Consider the following 20,068-nt stretch of genomic DNA (forward strand, 5'->3'; position numbering starts at 1 on the left):
GATTTGGCAGATTTTTCTTTCATGTTATATAGTTCACAAATACTGTGAAATTGTGTGGTTGATTATTCCATGTGGTGCTACTCATCAGTCACAAATATTCCAAAAAACGATACTCCTGTTACACTGTTGTGTTCATGCAAGGAAATATACATTAGCCAATTCTTTGTCTCAGAGTAGTTTTGTTTAGTCTTTCATGACTGTGCACACCTCTATTTTTATGTATATGGAGTTTATATGTAGGCCTATATAGAGGTTTTTTTTATTTAACTTTTTTTTTTTTTTTTTTTACACTTTTTTGTGCATTTTGTATTCATTACATACTAGAGAGTGTACATCGTTGGTGAATAAAATCTGAATCTGGTTGTGATGCAATACCTGAAAGATGTTGGAAAGGTCTCGTAGGTTGAAAATGTAGTGGAAGCGTATGGCTGTGGGCAGGAAGTTCTGACTAATTTTCTGGTGCAGACAGATAGCAGCCTGAATAAGCGGAATCAAAACATGGATAAATAAAATATATTTAAACACAGATACAAGGAAAACCATAGTCATAAATGGTCATCAGTGGTAGGGGGTTAACATGCAATTATTTTGTTCGTTTTATGCATGACCAGTAAAGGCCAATGGAACTTGTCATCCATGGCGACAGATCTCATATTAACCCTACACAATTCAAATTAGTGTTGTTCACTGAAACATGAAAACTGACCCAGGACACTGGTGTCAATCAAGGGAGAATTATATGATCAGTAAACACATATGACCAGATTTTCAAAATGTCTTCACATTTTGGATTTATGTTGTTTTTTCTGAGTCTACTTTTTTCTGATACACCCTGTATAGGTGGACTGTACCTGTATGAGAGATCCGACTGATCGTGAAACGCCGTAGCTGAATCCTCCCTGTAGGAAGTGAGCTGATAAAATGCTGGAGAAGATGGTGGCTAATGCATCAGCACTGGGGAAATGTACGGCAAACACTGCAAAATGTCTCTGGAATTGAAACAGTGACATGTGACATTTGACTTTACAATTAAGACTTTGTGACTGGCTGGACTCACGTACCCCTTATTGAACTGACTATATATTATTTTCATAATTAGAAGAGGTTAGACAGTATCTGTAGAAATATAAGTACATATCATTAGCCTCATAGCATAATTGGCTCATATATTTGCCTGAATTGTTTGTTTATTTATTTATTTGACAAGGACAATGCAGTCAAACATAGTTATAAGTTTGCAGCTGATGTGATGCATATAGAGTTTATAGTAGTGGCGATTTCTCATAGACTGCAAGGGAAGCCCGGCTTCCCCTTAAATTACGAAAATTAAATGGTTAAATATGTACGGTTGTGTTGACATTTTATTCACTATAAATGTGTTAGAACACGTTCATCTCAAAGATGAGTTCGTTCAAATCAGCTTTATCACAAATCAACGGACGCGATGTTGTTCACTTCTCCTCCATTCCTGTTGTGCTGTTTTCTCATACATCTCTGCTCAGTGCATTTGTTCATAGACTGCGGGCGTCTATGGGCTTCAATGGGACTGAGTGGAACAGTTTTTTCATTGCCTCAAAACTGGATGGTAATTGGATAAATGCTATGATGTTGTCCCGCCCCCCCGACGCCGGGCGTCTCTGGGGATGAATGGAGCTGTGGGCAGAGCTCTGCCGGGCTGGACGGCAGAATCCCACGTGCTGATTGGAGGATCAGTTGAAAGGCTGAATCCCGTTTGATTGACAGCTGTTTTCAGATCTACTCCTTCACTGACACAGTTCAGTTTAATACCGTCACACATTCTGCTGTGAAATCAAGAGAGAAACCACTACGAAATTACTCGTTCATTTCTTGCACTGTAAATAAAACACACTCATTGTACTTCCTTGTTTCAATTTAACATAATTTCACTGTTTTCTTGTTTCAGTTACATAATTTAATCATTTCTTGTTTGAGTTTAATATCGTTTTGTAGATAGTTAAATCAATCATACTGTCGGCTAGGTCGGAGTGAAAGGAGCATCTCTAGTTTAAAAAGGCTGAAGTCTTACACCCACAACACAATGGGCCAAGGCAATCTAAGCAGAGAGATCACTGGTCCAGTCCCTGGAAAAGACGCCAACTTGGTACGATAAGGTCACTGACCATTTTCTTAAAAAGGAAAGGAGGGCCGAATGTATGTTTAAATAACTTGACTTTTTTTTTTTTTTTTTTTTTTTTTTTGGTGTAAGCCGACAATGAGCTTCCCCTGTCTGAAAGACGAGCAGCCGCCACTGGTTTATAGCTAATGCTAATTCTCAACTCCAGTCCCCAGTTGGGCTCTTCCACAACACGGCAGTACAAGTATAAAATATACATAATTTAAAACAATCATACCATGCATAAAAATATAACACATATAAAATATATGTCATTTAAAATGGTCATACCATACAATTTGATAATCCAGTGTTACATTTATATATGAGGCATTCATTCACTCACTCACTCTCCCACACAATATACACAATATTTACAGATGAGAACAGTTGCATGTTGTCTATAACCAGGTTTTGGTTCTGGAGGTGTAACTTTACTCTCCTAACACTCATCCTTATTTCATCATCATATCATTTTTATTTATTGGCTATGACCTGAAAAAATATAACATAGGCAGTTATGCTATGTGGCCAACAGTATGCACATTTATGAACATGCTTGGTTACAGTATGTGTATAAATGTACTGTACTTGTAGTCTGGGGTTGATAGAGAAGCTTCCAGCTGTTGGGTTCATACAGGTAATGTACTGGCACTGATGGATCTCCTTCAGTACCAGCCGTTGCCTGTCATACCTACAAAGGATTAATTCATAAGTCAGCAAATTCAGCTCAAATTGTATTTTTTTTTTCATATTTTCTGCTAACACATACTATTTAGGTGTGCAATTGAACATTTAGTTAAAATGAGAGCTTTCTGTGTCTATGTAAGTGTTACCTACCAATGGTTGTAGTCGAGGTGCTGACGTATGAGAGTGTGTGGTTGGACGGTGCCATAAACGTCCACTTCAGGCATGTTAAGGTCATCAATGAAATAAATGAGTCTTTTGCCAGTAGGAGGAGCATATTTACGACCAGCTTTTTTCTCCAGGGGTTTCTCCAAGACACCTAAGGTCCACACATTACATAAACCAGATCATGAGCTGTAGCATTTATGTAGCAGTCAACAGTATTTATAGATACAGACAGCTGAAAGAATGACAGAGATGTGTTTGTGACTTCGATGCCAGTGACACAGAATTAGAAAAAAGAGGTCTATATCCAGCAAAATGATAAAAAACGGTATTAAATTAACCATTAACCTATTGCCTATTAGTGTACATATTACTAACACATTAGTTTTTTTGTTAATTATTATAAATCACTTATTAGCACCTTATTTTGCATGACCATATTCAAAAACTATTAGGCCATTAACTTGAAATTTTCTAATAATATTCTAAAATTAACCTCACTGATAGTAAGTATGGACGTTGTTATATGCTTTATTTAGTTTGGACCCATTCAGTTCTATTCAGTTGTCCCTATTATTATACATTATATCTAAAGGCACTTCAAAAACTAAACTCAAAGACTTAAAAAGAGGAACCCAAAAAATCCTCCAGGAGGAAGCCCAAGTTCAAACACTTGTTTTACAGAAGCACCTTTTAACCCATAAAGACCCAAACATTCACTGGCAACCAAAATCATTTACTGATATAAAATGTTAAATAACTGTTGATCCACTAACCCTATCAAAACATGTAAATAATTGGTGTAAAATGCAGTTTTTCATCTTTTCATGGTCTTCAGATATGACCCATTTGGATGTTCAGAGGCTCCGTAGTGAACATGGAGAAATCATTATCTACTTCGACATTGATTCACCAGTAAAACCCATGGAGCTGGATCAGTGACAGTGAATGAAGACATTTGGTTTATGGTCAGTTAATGATATATTTTGCACAAAAAGTCACATTTTCTTCTGTTTTCTCTGTTTTTGATCTAATAACCCTCAACTTTAATCTGAGCTTTATTGAACACCTACATGATCAGTAAAGTAAATATAGGAAAATACATGATTTTCACCTCAAAATGTAAAATACAGAGGATAATATTGCAGTAAATAGTGCTAAATCATTTGAGAAAGGTTGAAAATAGAGAAAAATTCATTTGGAAGTGACACAAAAGTAACACTGGGTCTTTATAGGTTAATATGGTAGTTCTACAAGAACAATTCTTTATCAGCCTTGAACAGATTTCATTTATTCCTATGTTAGCAAAACACAAAAATACAGGTGTTAGTAATGTAAATGCACATATTCTTCATCAGTGGGCCTTCAGTTTACCTTAATACAGGTCAAGATATCCAGCAGCACTTGTCATTGACACACATCCACACAGAATTGATTATTTCCTTGTATTTTTCACGTTTTCTATTTTATTTAAATAGAGCTGGTTATGTTTTTCCTGATGACCCTGATGAAGGCCACTCGCTGAAAAGCTTTGGTTTATATTTAGAATGAAATAAAGTTTGTCTATAGAACAAGCACTGCTGGAGTTCTTGACCTGTCGCTAGATTTTCTCCTTCTGCATGTACCTTGAGAGTAGAGTTCTATTTCTCTTTACCTTAATATAAATGTGTTGGCAAAAACTCTTAAATAACATGAACATTTTCTGTACCTAAATGTTTTTATTAGTTACCAACCAAACCCTTAACTTGCAAAACATAGTGGTTCATGTGATCCTTCCAAAAGCCATTCAACTATTCTAGTAAACTTACGTTGCAGCATTGCAGAGGTGGTGTAGTAGTTGAAGGGAACTTTGGCCACCATGTAGTTCTCCTTCAGCTTGACGACATTATCAGACACCAGGATGGTTTTGCCCACTCCTGCGTTACCTACTAACATGATGGGCTTTCCTCTCTGGAGCAGCAGGTCCATGAAATACGTCAGACAGGTGGTTTCTGGGGTGTGAACCAGCACTGTCTAAAACACACATGACATTACAAAGTGACTGACAACAGTGCTGAGAGCCCATTAAGTACAGTATGTTGACACGTTTTTCAGAAGACTCTATATTATTTCACACCTGTAACGGGACATCAGGCTCCAGCTCAAACTGTGCCATCCTCTCACTCCAGGGAGTAAACTTTTTAGTCTCTGAGTCTATAAAATAGTCAAAGACGGTGCCCTGGGAGGGAAACTTCACTGCTCTCATCTCTTTGGACCACCAGCGGCTGAATTCAGCACGGTAGTCATTTAGCTAGATGGTTGGGAAAGCACGATATCAAAATACATAAACTATAAAGCATCATTTACAGTTAGAGTAAAAAAGGCCAGGTTATTCAGACAAGCATACATGGTCCTGGAAGAGAGCCCCTCCAAAGGCCCAGACACAGGCAAAGACAAAGTAGACCTCATAAAGTTCTCTGGGAGAGTCGGGGGGAGTGTTTTCTTCTGTCAGCAGGCAGTCCAACAAGGAACACAGAGTCTGGTTGAGAAACACACATACAACTGAACTCAAAGTGCAGTTTTTCACAGTAAAAAAGACTATAAAAAACAAAGTCATATTAAAATTTTTCAACAATGACTTAGATCACAGGTGTCAAACATGCGGCCCGGGGGCCAAATCCGGCCCGCCAAAGGGTCCGGCCTGCGGGATGAATTTGTGAAATGCAAAAATTACACTGAAGATATGAACAATCAGTGGTGTGAAAATCATTTTAATTCAGGTTCCACCTACAGACACATACAGTACAGTCCAATTAGATTTCAAGTGGGTCAGATGAGTAAAATATTATCATAACAACCTATAAATAATGACAACCTCAAATTTTCTCTTTGATTCTTTGGTGTAAAAAAGTAAAATTACGTGAAAATGTTTCTAAAATGTGAATAACCTGAACAAATATGAACAAATGGAAATGTCTTAAGAAAAGTAAATGCAATTTTACCAATATTCTGCCTGTTACTAAATGATTTGTGTGATTGTAATTCACATGTGTTAATGATAAACTGATAAAACGAGGCATAATATTATTAAAATTACACTTGTTTTTCTTAAGACAATTCAAGTTATTCATGTTATTCAGATTTTTAAGGAAACTTTGTAGATGTAAACCTGATCATAATGTAATTTTAATTTTTTCACCGTTATTATTTTACTGGTTCGGCCCACTTGAGATCAAATTGGGCTGAATGTGGCCCCTGAACTAAAATGAGTTTGACACCCCTGACTTAGATTAACAAGAAAGTTGTCTAAATAATTTATCATGGGATTGAAATATACGGTATTTGCATGATTACATTGGTGAGTATTGGGGCAGCACATTAGGGTGGAATGGAGTGTAGTGTAGATGGAATACATGTATGTGTTGTACATTTTGTGTATTGTATTTATGTGAACTGGTATAGTTGTGGGTTATATATGTATATAAAAATGGATGGTTAAGAGGGTTATGTATTGTGTAGATTGTGGGGAGGATTGTATATGTTTGTAAATTGTAGCCAATTGTATGTTGTATTTGTGTGGGTTTACACATATGTAGCAGATTATGACATGGAATTATATATATGACAATTATTATATTGATTGATGTTGACTTGTAGGCATGTTGTGTTGATGTAGATTTATGTGGGTTAAATAAGTGTTAAACTTCTTTCACTCCTTTTGGGATGTGCAAATAACATTAAAATTGTATTAACCCTTTCATGCATGAATTATGAAAAAAGTATCTAGATTTTTTTGGTTTTTTTTACATTGATTTTATTACTCAAAATTTGGCTAAATTTGAAATGCATTTAAACTTTTCTTTAAAATTTTGTTTTATTAGGAAGATATTTAACCTCCTGAGACCTAGGAAAGTACAAATTTTGGCTTTATTTAATTAAATAATTGCTGATTACTGGAAACATCCTGATGCAACAGGTTTTTTCAGACTCATTTGAAAAAAAATATGAAATGTTCTTTGCAGTGGACTATTCTTTTTTTGTATAAAGCTGTGAAACTCTTGTCCACAACATGGACAGAAACCCCTAGCTGGGTCTTAGGAGGTTAACTTTATGAGATCACAGAGCAGTCCAAATTCTAAAACTAAGATGATTCTTTTTTCGTTGTATTGCTTAGGGTCAATAGAGACTGTCCCCATGTGGTTTGGAGAATATTTCTTTTATAACCCTTTGGAAAGTGAGCTTAAATTATGTGTCCACAAATGTGAAGGTCATGCATGAAAGGGTTAAGTATTTCTTTTGTATAATAGTATAAATTTCTTTTTTGGTTGTCTTATGTTGTTAATTTGCTCTGGCCATTTGCTGGTGTATTGTGTTCTTTATATGTCAGAAATAAAACATTCATCCATTCATTACACACTGTATATATGCTACGTATAGATAATGAGTGCATCCTCACCTGCACCATGCTGTTTTCTGGCATCGGGGTGATGGTTTTCAGGTTGCAGCGCACTTGCTCCAGACAGTAGGGAACATACTTATCAAACAGGATAGTGAGGTTGGCTCGCTCTGACTGAGCCTGTCGGGTGTCTATCCAGCTAGTAACATAACTGAAAAGGAAAAAAAAAAAAAGTTGCAAACTAAACCACAACACAAGAGTTAGAACCAAAACCCAGCTTTGCTCATTGATGCCCTGAGGGAAATTCAATAAATGTAGATCAGTGTGTTTGTGTCTTACGAGGTCCAGCCGAGGTCTTGTGGGTTGACATAAAGTATTCCAGCTCTGGATACAGTCGCAGGAGTAGCAGCTTTCAGATGAGAGATCTCAAAGAGGAGACGCATGGAGGACGACAAACTGATCCTCTCATTACTAGCAAGAGTCAGGACCTGTAGAGCAATATAAGGTTCAGTGGTTTTTTTCAAAAGCAAAGTATTTAAAGGCTTTAAAACTTCATGCAACCAAGAAATAATATCCAAAATATCAAAGCTAATGTTCACCTTATTGTCATCCATGACTGTGTTTAATGACTCGATCCACATTGGATCAATGTCTCCATCTAGGACGATCCATTTGGGTCCATCATGTCCCACTGAGGCCAGCTCTCTCATGGTAGATGAAAACAAACCTGAGACAGTGAAAAGAACAAAAAAGTGATATATCAACAGTGTTAACATCTACTTCTAACTATACCTGCTATCCTCTATGGACAAACGCTGGATTATATTTATTTATAAAGCACAACTGTTTTTTTTACCTACTTATGTCCCCATATTACTATCTTTTAATATTGGCACCCATAGAAAACACTCAAATGAATTTACTCCACTTTTTTTTACTGATTTTACTTACTGTGCTCATGCAACATGGATCAGCCCTCAGAAAAGGCTTAATATTGCATCACTTATACCTTTAGGGCAATTCACACATTTAATTTCAGCATATTTGAATACAATTCTTATTCACATATGCTGAAATTAAATGTGTGAATTCTTTCAAATGATTCATATTGCAATCACATTTAATTGTTTGACTGAATTGTTCTTTATTGTTTGTTCTTTCTTTTATCACCACTTATACCCATGCTTTGAGCGTTAATTGTACACGCTACGTTTTAACTGCTTCCAAATTTAACTGCCATTAATTCCTGTGTTTTTCAGTTAAAATGCAAATGAGGTCCTCACCATGTACAGGTATTTCAGGATTAATAATAATCTACTATAATAATATAACTCCAGGCTATTACTGGTGCAAGAACGTCACACCTGCAGGCTAAAGTTTTACGGTTTTACTGACTTGAATATAAGGCTAAACAAATAGAATAAATTAGACAATAATTGATATTAAAAAAACAAAAAAAACAAAACACAGATAAATGCTAGAAAAATATTTGTAATTCATTAATGACTAACAGTCTTGGCTCTAACTCTAATTTGACTGTTGACTGATTCCAAATGACTAATCTGCTTATTGCATTCTGTGTGTGATCATCCTCAGTTTCCTCACCATCTTTCCACTCCCTGGTCGCCGGGTGCAGGTATCCAAACAGCTCATCTGTAGTCACTGCTTTAGGGTTGATATCATTCCATAGTGGCTTCTTCTTCATGTTTGCATATGTTCTATGAAGTGTCTTTAAAATCTGAAGGGTAATTATCACACAACAGGGATCATAAATATGAGAACTGTGAAAAGCTGCACAGACACACACTGGTGTATATTTTCCATTGGGTAACATGGGTGTATTAGAGTTCACCTGGCTCTTTCCGGTCCCTGGTCCACCCACTACAAACACAGAATGTCTGACAGCCAACAGCTCCTCCAGCTGAGTCACCTAGAGACACACAGTCTTTGTATTAGACAGCAATTGTAAAAATGCATTTATAATTTCATTTTATTTCTTCTCAACAGATCTTCTATGTACCTTGATTTGAAACTAGGGATTATTTCTGCCATAAAAAAAACATAAAAACAAGGCTGATACATGTTACAGTACAGTATCTCTTAATATATTTATATAGAACCTTTCAACCACTCACAAAATGTAAGAATAATCAAATAAATAATCACAGTAAATGACCAAAATTACAAATAAAACAGCTAATACTAATAAGAAAATAATGGATAAAAGAAGCACATAAAAAAAATCTGATGCTTGGATACATAAAAATAGGTTGATGCACAGCAGAGGTTAAAAGTCGCTAGAGGTTTTATTTTCTTACAATGAATTAATTTAATTATTCAGTATTCCAGATATTCCTCAATTAACTTGTCTTTAATTCTTACAAATCCATCCTTATGTTCAGTTTCCTTTCTTGCATGTCTTACAGTAAACATCTGTATAATATGTCTTTTACTGTTTGTTTTTTTTTTTTTATCCTATTTGCATTTATAGGTTATTCATGCTATGATACATAAACATGTTTTATTCACTGGGTAAGAAAGAAAAAATAAAAATAATAATAAAAGATAATTAATGAATCCCTGGAGTAATGCATTTATTTCAAAGAAACAGAAAATAAATATTTAATCTGACATCAAATAACATGTTACATTATTTTTGATCCATGTTGTGCATTAGTAGGAGTTTTCAAAACCCTGGGCATCAATTGGTTAAAAGAGTGCAGTGAATTTTCTGGTGTTAGTTCCTCAGGTAAAATATTCCACACAGCTGGAGTCCAGTTACAGTCAGTGCTTGGCCTTGAGCAAGGAATAGCTGTCGGCCATTTCAGAAGACCTGAGGCTATGAGCTGTGAGTCATGGTTTACAGCCCAACATTTTAAAAGTTAGGATTAAAATTTTAAAATCAATACACAAACAGACAGACCGCCAGTGGAGGGAGGACAGATCCTTGGTTTTATGATTTGGTTAAAAGGCTGGTGACTGCATTTTAGGTGCCCTGAAGCTATGTTGTTTTTTTTCCCAAGGCATGTAAACATAGCTTTATGATAATCCCAACAAGAAAGAATACAATCCTGAATAAATCTTTGAACCCTTTTGAAGGTAATAAAACACCCAATTCTGTAGATATTCCTCAAGTGGAAGAAACATAACTGAACAGCGATAATAAGATACACACATCAATGTTTGCTCTGCAGTATGTCAGAGGAGCTTTATAATTCCACATGCCATTCTAAGGCTAAATAGAGGCACCTTCAGTATGAAGTTTTCCTCAGGCTGGAGGCGTAGCTCACTGACTGACTGGCGAACTGCGTTTTCCAGCAGTGGATCCTTCTTCCTGGGTACATCTAACTGAGGGAACAGATCACTGATCAGTCCGAGGAATATCGGCACGTCGCTGGTTACTATCTTTGGATGGTTGAAGTCCCTCAGCGCTCGCATCAACACCTGGGTTAAAAAAAACAACAACAATGTTTAAGATTTTAACCCATAAACACCCAGTGGTACATTTGTGGCACTTCCCAAGTGCATTTTTCTCTATATTGAACCATTCTTAAGTGATTTATCACTATCATTTATTGAAATATTATCCTCTTTATTTTGAGTTTTTTTCAGTGTAAATCATGTATTTTCCTATATTTAATTCACTGATCATGTAGATGTTCATTAAATCTCAGAGTACATTCAAAGGTTATTATATCAAAATAGAGAAAACTGGAGAAAAAGTGACTTCTTTCAGAAATATATCAATAACTGAACATAAAGTTAAGTGTGTCCATCCACTGTCATTGATCCAAGTCCATGGGTTTCATTGGTGAATCAGTGTTGTAGAATATGACGGTGTTTCCATGGTAACAACAGAGCCTCTGAACATCCAAATGGGTCATATCTGATGACCATGAAAAGATGACAAACTCCATGTTACACCAAATTATCTATGTGTTGATAGGATCAGTGGATCAACAGGTATTAAACAGTTACATCAGTTGATGGTTTTGGTCAACGGTGGATGTTTGGGTCTTTATGGGTTAATGCAACTGCACCTTGGAAAATTAGATAGGGGATGAAATATTACAACCATTACAATATAGAAATACATGTACAACGGCAAGATTAGACTCTTCTTTACAATACTGTATTGCAATAAATGCTGCAATCATTTTTCTATGTTGAATTAAAAAAGTTTGAGTAAGTTACACCATACTGCTTCACTGTAGGAGGCTCTTGATAAATTTTATTATATATTATATTATTATATAATAACAAAACAAGCCCCCTCTATGCCATTTCAGTATAAATCAGTTTTTCATCATCATCATTTACTTCAGTCTGTACCTGTTCTTCAGGTTTACTCCTGTCCTCTCTTTTCAGGGATCCAGCCACAACCAGCACCGATTTAATGGCCCTCAAACCCCAGTCATAATGATCCTGACACATTTAAGACAAGTTACATTCATATTATATAACTGATTACAATACAGTGAATGATCATTAACATTAGGCTAGTGGTTCTGTTTTAAAGTGTAAGTGCAAAGAACAACACCATGAGTAAAGTGACATAAAAAATTGCAAAATTAATATGTTTTGTGATTGAGACCGTGTATTCTCTGACAGTTTTTTTTTTTTTTTTTTTTTTACACCTTAACTTACTTTTAATTTCGTTTCATTGTTTCATTTGCATTAATTGAAATGCACAGCACTTTGGGTAGTGATGTAATGTGTTTAGAAATGTCAAATCCAAAATTAGATAAGTGATCATTTTGTTAGTAGGGAACTAACACATCATATTACCACTTGTGTTACTCTTAAAGCAATAAAACGAGGAAAAACGACAGTGAAAATCACATAAATTGGCATATTTTTTAAAATGTACGCAAACTTTCAAAACTTTAAACTGAATTAGATTTGCTAGAATATAGTATTTTAACCTAATGCTCCCCTAACATGGTCTCAATGAAACTCCTCTTTTCTTTTCTTTTCTCTTCTCTTCTCTTCTCTTCTCTTCTCTTCTCTTCTCTTCTCTTCTCTTCTCTTCTCTTCTCTTCTCTTCTCTTCTCTTCTCTTCTCTTCTCTTCTCTTCTCTTCTCTTCTCTTCTCATCTCATCTCATCTCATCTCATCCTATCCTATCTTATTTTATTCTGTAAATATCAGTTCAGCTCCAAACACAAATTGGACTATGTACCTGTTTGGACAACAGCTCCTTACAAAGGGTGTAGAGGCTGATGAATTTACGTGCCAGCAGACGAGCATCTATGAATCCTTCAGCGACCAACATGATCTCACAGATCAGCTCAAAGTCTGGGATCACCATGGCACAGGGCCTGAACATAAACCATGCATTAATTATTCAGGGTCGGCACAAGTCAATTCTTTCCCTAAAAACCCCCTCTTGCTTGACGCTGTCAGACCTGAATAGAGCCTTGAGGTTTTCTGGGAGCTCAGCCCGGCCAGCGTAACCTGGGTTCAGAGTGATGAAGATTCCCACTGTGGGCTTCAGCTCGATCTCCTCTCCCAGGAAATGAAACCTAAAACACAGAGCAGCAGTCATTATACAGCTAACACAAGGCCGAGGGCAGTCCACACTTTTCCCATCTACCTCTGTTTTTTATTGCGGACAGCATCCTGAATAGTCTTGACCTGTACGGCTACCACAGACAGAACTTCAACTGAGATCCTGTTGAACTCATCAAAGCATCCCCACACTCCGGTCTGAGCCAAACCTTTATAAATGTTACCTATGGACTGGAGAAAACATGAAAACATGCAAAAACTGCTGTAAATAATAAAGCGGTGCAGTGGTGTATGTGGTTTACCTTGTAGTCCATCTGTTCTGAGCAATTAAACACATAAACCATGATGCCCAGGGAGCGACCGAGGTCTTTAGTCGTCTCTGTTTTACCGGTGCCAGCTGGACCCGATGGGGCACCGCTCATAGTCAGATGGAGGGACTGGGTCAGGGTTATGTAACACCTAACAGGAAGAAGGGTTCAGATGTAGATAAGAATCTGTACACTTGTCAACAAATATTGGATAAACTGTACTGATACGGTGGAAGCCGACAAAGATAATACATTTAGTCTGAACAATACTGGGTTTTTTTCAAAACCCATATAATAAGGATATAGTAAGTTATTATTTGAGAAATCATGAAACTGATTAATCAGACAGTATCATCCTGCCCCCAAAAAACAGAGTTATTCTTAAACTGAGGACTAAGTCAAAGTAATATATACCTAAATAGATTTGAATCAATCCTCACTGAGGTCAAAGTAATTCATTAAGTAATGTGGGAAAAAACATCAAACTAACTGTAAAGTTAAACAAATCTAGTTGGGAGTGATTTTTAAGTTTTAAGATACATATTATTTCCCCCCAAACTTAACCCTTTCATGCATGAATTACGAGAACCTTCATCAATATTTTTTCTTGAGTGTTTTTATTCCTCTTTAGACATGAAAAAAACAATGCAATTGAAATTTTTTTTATGAACCTATTTTTCGTGGAGTTACAAAAATATCCACTCAGCTGGACACCATGCGTTTAATTTTTGAAGCAAAGAAACATGTATTTAAAGTTCATCATCAGAAAGTGATATACTGTGTGAAAACTATGAAACAAAAACATTTTTAATGCCGCTAATCTGATGTTTTCTCACATTTTATCATGCTCAAATACTAGTTATTACTCATTTCATGGAGATAATATCCTCTTGAGACCAAGAAAATTGCCAATTTTAGCTTTTTTACATTAAAAATTTGTCTTGATTCGAAACTGCATAATGTAACAGTTTTTTCAGATACATTTTAAAAATTATTTTTATTTATTGATTGATTTTTTTTATAGGGAATTTCCTTTGTAATGGACAGTATTTTTTAAGTTAAACTGTCAAACTTTTGTCCCCTATAGAGGATGAAATGCATTACTGGGTCTCAGGAGGATATGCAAAAAAAAAAAAAAAAAACAAAAACCAAACATAACTTTTTGTTTCAGAAAACTGTTAATTACAGTCTAATAACAATTAGCAATTAATTTACACTAAAACATGTTACTGCAGAACAGGTTCATCAAGAGCAGCAACGTTACAGTAATTGTATGAATTGCAGTGTTTTGGAGTCCACTAAGCTGGCTGAAATGGAACTGAAACAACAAACCCATGAATATACTAGAGAACAGCTGGAGAATAACTGTCCACCGTCGTGACCACTATGCATGAAAGGGTTAATACAGGAGTGTCCAACCCTGGTCCTCGAGAGCTACTATCCTGCATGTTTTTGATGCGTCCCTCTTCCAGCACACCTGATTCAAATGATAAGCCTATCATCAAGCTCTGCAGAAGCCTGATAATGACCGTCAGGTGTGCTGGAAGAGGGAAACATCTAAAACATGCAGGATAGTCGATCTTGAGGACCAGGGTTGGACACCCCTGGGTTAATATATCTAATTGAGAGACATACATTAATTACTGGCCTCCATCAACCCAAGCTACTGCTGATGCTTAGTCTAGTTTGATCTCATTGTCAATTAAGCTTAGTTTGTTTCCAGGGTGAAACTTTTAGGTTAAATTATGTTAAATTATGGCAGGCTGTAGATAAACAAAGGGGGGGGGGGGGCTCATTGGTGTTTAGTGAGTAGAATAAGGTGTGTTTGTGTTGGAATTCAACAGACACAGGAATGGAATGGCTGCCATACATGCAGACCTGCTGATTTCAGAGGAAATTGCAGTGATCTCTTAATTTTTTAAAATTTTTTCCAGAGCTGTATACTGACTTGTGCATAACTGAAAATTCTTGAGACATTCTACCTCATTTGTGCAAAATCAGGCACTTTTTCCACTATTCAAACCATTGTTGACCAGAGTAGTCAGCACCAGATGAATTGCAAAAGTTTTTCACATCTATTTTTGCAGTTCATTATCTCTCTTAAATAGTGATAGGAACTGATGCATGCCAGTACCTTCATTAAAGTGAATTAGTGATGAAAAAAAAGATAAAAAGGGGAAAAACAGGGGGAAAAAAGAAACTGGGATGGCTGCTGTAGCTGTAGCACATGGTAAGAGGAGGAGAAAGAGTTTTTGAATAAAAAAAAAAAAAGGTCCAAAACTGAAATTTGTCAAGGTAATAACATTGAAGTGAGATGAGAGATAAGTAAATTATGAGAAAACATGAGAGCACAGTCACCTGGAAAAAAAATCAATCTGTTCATTGATTTTTCATCAGTTGACATTAGATTATATTCATCTACCTGCCACTCAATGTCAAACATGGAAACGCAACTCACATGGGTCTTGACAGCAGGACATACCTATGTCATGTAAAGTTTAGTGTGTTTTCAAGATTTCAATGAAGCCCAAACAGGACTGTTATGTGTGACAAGACCCAGTATTTGTCATGTACAGTACTGTGCAAGTCTAGTCCACCCTTAGCTGTGGTATTTTTACATAGTTATAATGTGCAAATATCTATCTGTCAGATTCTTTATCAAAATAAAAAATAGAGGTGAATATTAAAAACTCAAAAAAACATAAACTACATGTCCTCTACAGCAAACAATCAGTATTTAGTGTTACGATAGAAAAAAAAATAGTCCAAACAACCAGAAATATTAAACATATGTTGAATGAAACCTGGTGTAAAAAACTAGATTAGTTCAGTAAATCTCATAATATCTGTGCAGAAGATTTCAAGACATGTTATGTACAAAGGAAGATAAATAAAATACTATAAGAAAAATACAAGGGACCTCTATCTGTTTTTTTTTTTTTTTTTCAGAAATTCTTGTTTTTAATTATGTTCGGTATTTCTGTCATATCTTGTTACAGTGACTGATAAATGTGTACGTGCAGTATAATACGATACTCTTAAGCCTACTTAGCCTAAAACTATAACATAGTACTGTATATTTAATTACTGGGTATAAAGTAGTGGATATAAAGAACTCTTGTCATGTACTTATTTCTATTGAACTACCTGATTTCTACCACAGATCAGCTGATCGTGTTAAGTGCTTTTTGGAACCTTAATTGTAGCTGTAGAGGGCTGATATAATCAATTACCTTTGTTAAATCTTCCCACACAGCAGCTCTAAGTATCTAAAATCATATTGTACACACTTGTGTGCAGTATTACTGTGGAAGCGTACCTGTCAGTGAGTGGGGTGATGACGAGCCTGTTGGTGTTGCCCAGATACTCATAACTGAACTGGAACTGAGCGTCACAGATGTTAACGTAACAATGTCTGGTTTCATCATCCCATCGATGGCGGAGCTGCGACAGCCATGCAAACGCCTGGCCCGTTGTCACCTGTCAGACGTCAATGGGAGGGTTATTTGGTTGTGTAACGTCTCTCTCTCCCTGCCATTTAAGCAGAGTCAGTGGTCTCTTCATTAATTATGCACAGACCACTAAATGAACAACCACCAGCCCCAGTCTAATGGACAGTGTAATACTGACCCTACCTCAGTGCAATTATCACAACACATGCACCTTGTTTTTCTTAACCTTACCCTGTATATATCCTATATTACCTGTATATATCCTTATATGTTGTACATATTTCTCATCTATAGTATACAGTTAGCTTTTTCTATATTTCAACAGCTGTTGTACTTTGGTAGTATATGTATATTTAATATTTTATCTCATTGCTTTCGTACATTGTTTACATTTTTCAGGATTTTGTATCCTATTTTTATACAGTCCTTTTTGCACTAATTGTTTTAGCTGCTAAACAAATTTTCATTGTGCCTGTGACAGTGACAATAAAGATATTCTATTCTATTCTATTCTATTCTATTCTATTCTATTCTATTCTATTCTATTCTATTCTAAAATATTAACTGTACAAAGAGAGGAATTCCTCACGTTACAGAACTTTCATCTATGAAAATATCCACATCCAATATCCAAATAATAATGGATTAGATTTCTATAGCGCTTTTCAAGGCACCCAAAGTGCTTTACAGTATCGATCCATTATTCATTTGCTCTCACACTCACACGCTGATGGTGGTGGTAAACTACGTTTGTAGCCACAGCTGCCCTGGGGCAGACTGACCGAAGCCTGGCTGCCAATTCACACCAAACAACCCCTCCGACCACCACCAAACATTCATATGCATTCATACACCAGTGTGAGTGACACTGGAGGCAAGTTGAGTGAAGTGTCTTGCCCAAGGACATAACGGCACATGACTGGACAGAGCAAGATTCGAACCTCCAGCCATTTGGTTACTGGACGATCCACTTTACCATCTGAGCAATGGCCGCCCCACAAAAGGCATGCTCTAAATTACAGATAAATACAATTAAATTACGCATATCAGTACAGAGAATATAAAAAAGGAAAGAAAGTAAGACATAATGGTGACTCTGGTTACTGTAGTTCTCTAAAAAAAAAAAAGCCAAATCAAAAGACTTTCTCTAGATTCATACAAGATGTAATGTCTTTCATTCAGCATGAGCGGCGAAAAGGTGCTGAATCCTTCAACTTAGGTTAAATGAAGTGGAGTAAAGGTCTTACTTTTTGAGCTATGAGACTGGCAACTACATCTCGAGCATGGACATCGATGGTACAAACAGTCATAATCTTCTGTCTGTCTCCACGGGTTAAGTCACCAAGCAGCATGTGGATCAGCGAGTTCAGCTGTGTGATCTGGAAAAACATTCAGGACTCATTATTAACCCATAAAGACCCAAACACCCACCAGTGACCAAAACTATCTACTGATACAAACTGTTTAATACCTGTTGATTCGCTAATCCTATCAATACATGTAAATAACTGGTGTAAAATGCAGTTTGTCATCTTTTCATGGTCATCAGATATGACCTATTTGGACGTTCAGAGGCTCTGTAGTTACCGTGGAAACACTGTTATCCTCTACAACATTGATTCACCAGTAAACCCATGGAGTTGGATCAATGATGGATGGAGACACTTGGTTTATATTTAGTTATTGATATATTTGCTGAAAAAAATCCACTTTTTCTTCAGTTTTCTCTGTTTCAGATATAATAACACTCAACTTTAATCTGAGCTTTTATGAGCATCTACATGATCAGTGAATGAAATATACAGTAGGAAAATACCTGATTTATAATGACACCCTCAAAATAAAGAGGATAATATTATTGATCAATGACAATGACAGACACTTATTTTTACATTCAGTTATTGATATCTTTGCTGAAAAAGTCCCTTTTGTTACAAATTCCTCTGTTGTGATATAATAATAAATAAGTATAGAAAAATACATGATTTACACAGAAAATACTCAAAATAATATTACAATAAATTAAGATAAATTACTTAACAAATGTTAAATATAGAGAAAAAAATCATTTGGGAACTGCCACAAAAGTACCACTGGGTCTTTATGGGTTAAATAACACTATACTGTATATCTACAACTGTACCTATAACTCCCACTTGGTGTGTTGAACTACCTGTTTTTTGTTGTAGTCTTTCAGGGCGGTTTCAAAGCCTTCCTCCACCCGCTCAAATGCAATGCCCACGTCTGTGGCCCACCACACCTGACTGCCAGTCAACCCCACCTGCAACACATACAGGCAATATTTCCATCTTTATAAAGTTAGTTTGATAAAAGTTGTGTAGCTCAACAATTAATGGAAATTTTAACAAATCCCAGGATGTAGCAGGAGCTGGATTTTTTTTTTACAACTACCACCATGTACGGGTGGGGATGCCACAGAGATGTCTGAGCCTACAAACCATATTCTCCACATAAAGTTGGAACAATTTCGTTTTCAGACATATTCCTCTTTTTATTCTTATTTATACATATCGATAATCACCTTTGACCAGGTACAAAGAAAACATATACTCTATCTATCAGGAATAAATCACATTATTATAATCATTTAATGAGGTGAAAATATTCCAACTTTATGGGCAACAGTGTATAAGGGAACATGCCAGCATGTACAGACCTAAGCAATAGTCACACCACCATTATCATTTTCTTCAGTAAAAATGAACAACAAGGACCAATGCCCACTAATAGTGTGACTTAAATCACAATTGCAGTATCTACCAAAATAACTGCATGTGATTTTTTTAATGCACATTGTTACGTTCTACAGCTACACATGAACAGACCTGTGCAGGGTAGTCAAACAGCCACTGGTCTCGCGGTTTGTCTTCGTAGGCAGCCACAGCCTCCTGAATCTCCTTCTGGACTGTACAGCGCATGGTGTTCTCCAAGGCACTCAGCCAACACTCTGCCTGAGGAAACAGGGTTTTACAAGTATAACTCATGTTAAGTAGAATTCCCAGATACACGCTGTCAGCAAAAGCTGTCAGATCTGTATGCGCAAAACAAAGCAGGATAGTGGCAGAATATTGAATGATGTGCTGATATGACAGGAAGGGCACTGAAAATACACAGTATTTGACTGATTGAGTGATTGCTGCCCTCGAGGTGCCTAACTCTCAATGGTTTACAAGATGTTGCAAAGATGACTGCTGTCTTCAAAGCTGCACATTTCATCACAAAATCACTGTTCTCCCATGGCTCAGAACCCAAACAAAATACTCTCATCTCTCAAAACTTAGAAAATAAAAAAGTGCTCCTAAACAGACACCAACAACACAAATGGAGAGCGTTTTATTGCAGACAGGATGTAAAAACAACAAAGTTTGTTCTTCTTTGTAGTATTAAAGCTGTCGGTTTCTATGTCTCTCGTAATA

At 36.2% G+C, this 20,068-nt stretch overlaps 1 protein-coding gene across 1 annotated transcript in view; it reads right to left on the reverse strand.

Annotated features, from left to right (window-relative positions):
* dnah9l (dynein, axonemal, heavy polypeptide 9 like) overlaps positions 1-20,068 on the reverse strand; it is an 86,525-nt gene that overhangs the window by 37,905 nt on the left and 28,552 nt on the right. The window contains exons 31-52 of the mRNA XM_030161271.1: positions 19,478-19,603; positions 18,805-18,912; positions 17,879-18,010; positions 16,499-16,659; positions 13,174-13,330; positions 12,957-13,102; positions 12,769-12,885; positions 12,543-12,681; positions 11,694-11,786; positions 10,611-10,805; positions 9,214-9,291; positions 8,967-9,099; positions 7,961-8,088; positions 7,701-7,849; positions 7,422-7,572; positions 5,373-5,504; positions 5,103-5,276; positions 4,795-4,999; positions 2,975-3,140; positions 2,726-2,828; positions 852-989; positions 376-477 (exon numbers count right to left, since the gene is read on the reverse strand). Coding sequence (XP_030017131.1) covers positions 376-477; positions 852-989; positions 2,726-2,828; positions 2,975-3,140; positions 4,795-4,999; positions 5,103-5,276; positions 5,373-5,504; positions 7,422-7,572; positions 7,701-7,849; positions 7,961-8,088; positions 8,967-9,099; positions 9,214-9,291; positions 10,611-10,805; positions 11,694-11,786; positions 12,543-12,681; positions 12,769-12,885; positions 12,957-13,102; positions 13,174-13,330; positions 16,499-16,659; positions 17,879-18,010; positions 18,805-18,912; positions 19,478-19,603 — 3,033 coding nt within the window. The remainder of the gene's footprint in view (positions 1-375; positions 478-851; positions 990-2,725; positions 2,829-2,974; positions 3,141-4,794; positions 5,000-5,102; positions 5,277-5,372; positions 5,505-7,421; positions 7,573-7,700; positions 7,850-7,960; positions 8,089-8,966; positions 9,100-9,213; positions 9,292-10,610; positions 10,806-11,693; positions 11,787-12,542; positions 12,682-12,768; positions 12,886-12,956; positions 13,103-13,173; positions 13,331-16,498; positions 16,660-17,878; positions 18,011-18,804; positions 18,913-19,477; positions 19,604-20,068) is intronic.

Source organism: Sphaeramia orbicularis, chromosome 17, assembly GCF_902148855.1.
Source record: "Sphaeramia orbicularis chromosome 17, fSphaOr1.1, whole genome shotgun sequence".
Taxonomy (NCBI): Eukaryota; Metazoa; Chordata; class Actinopteri; order Kurtiformes; family Apogonidae; genus Sphaeramia; species Sphaeramia orbicularis.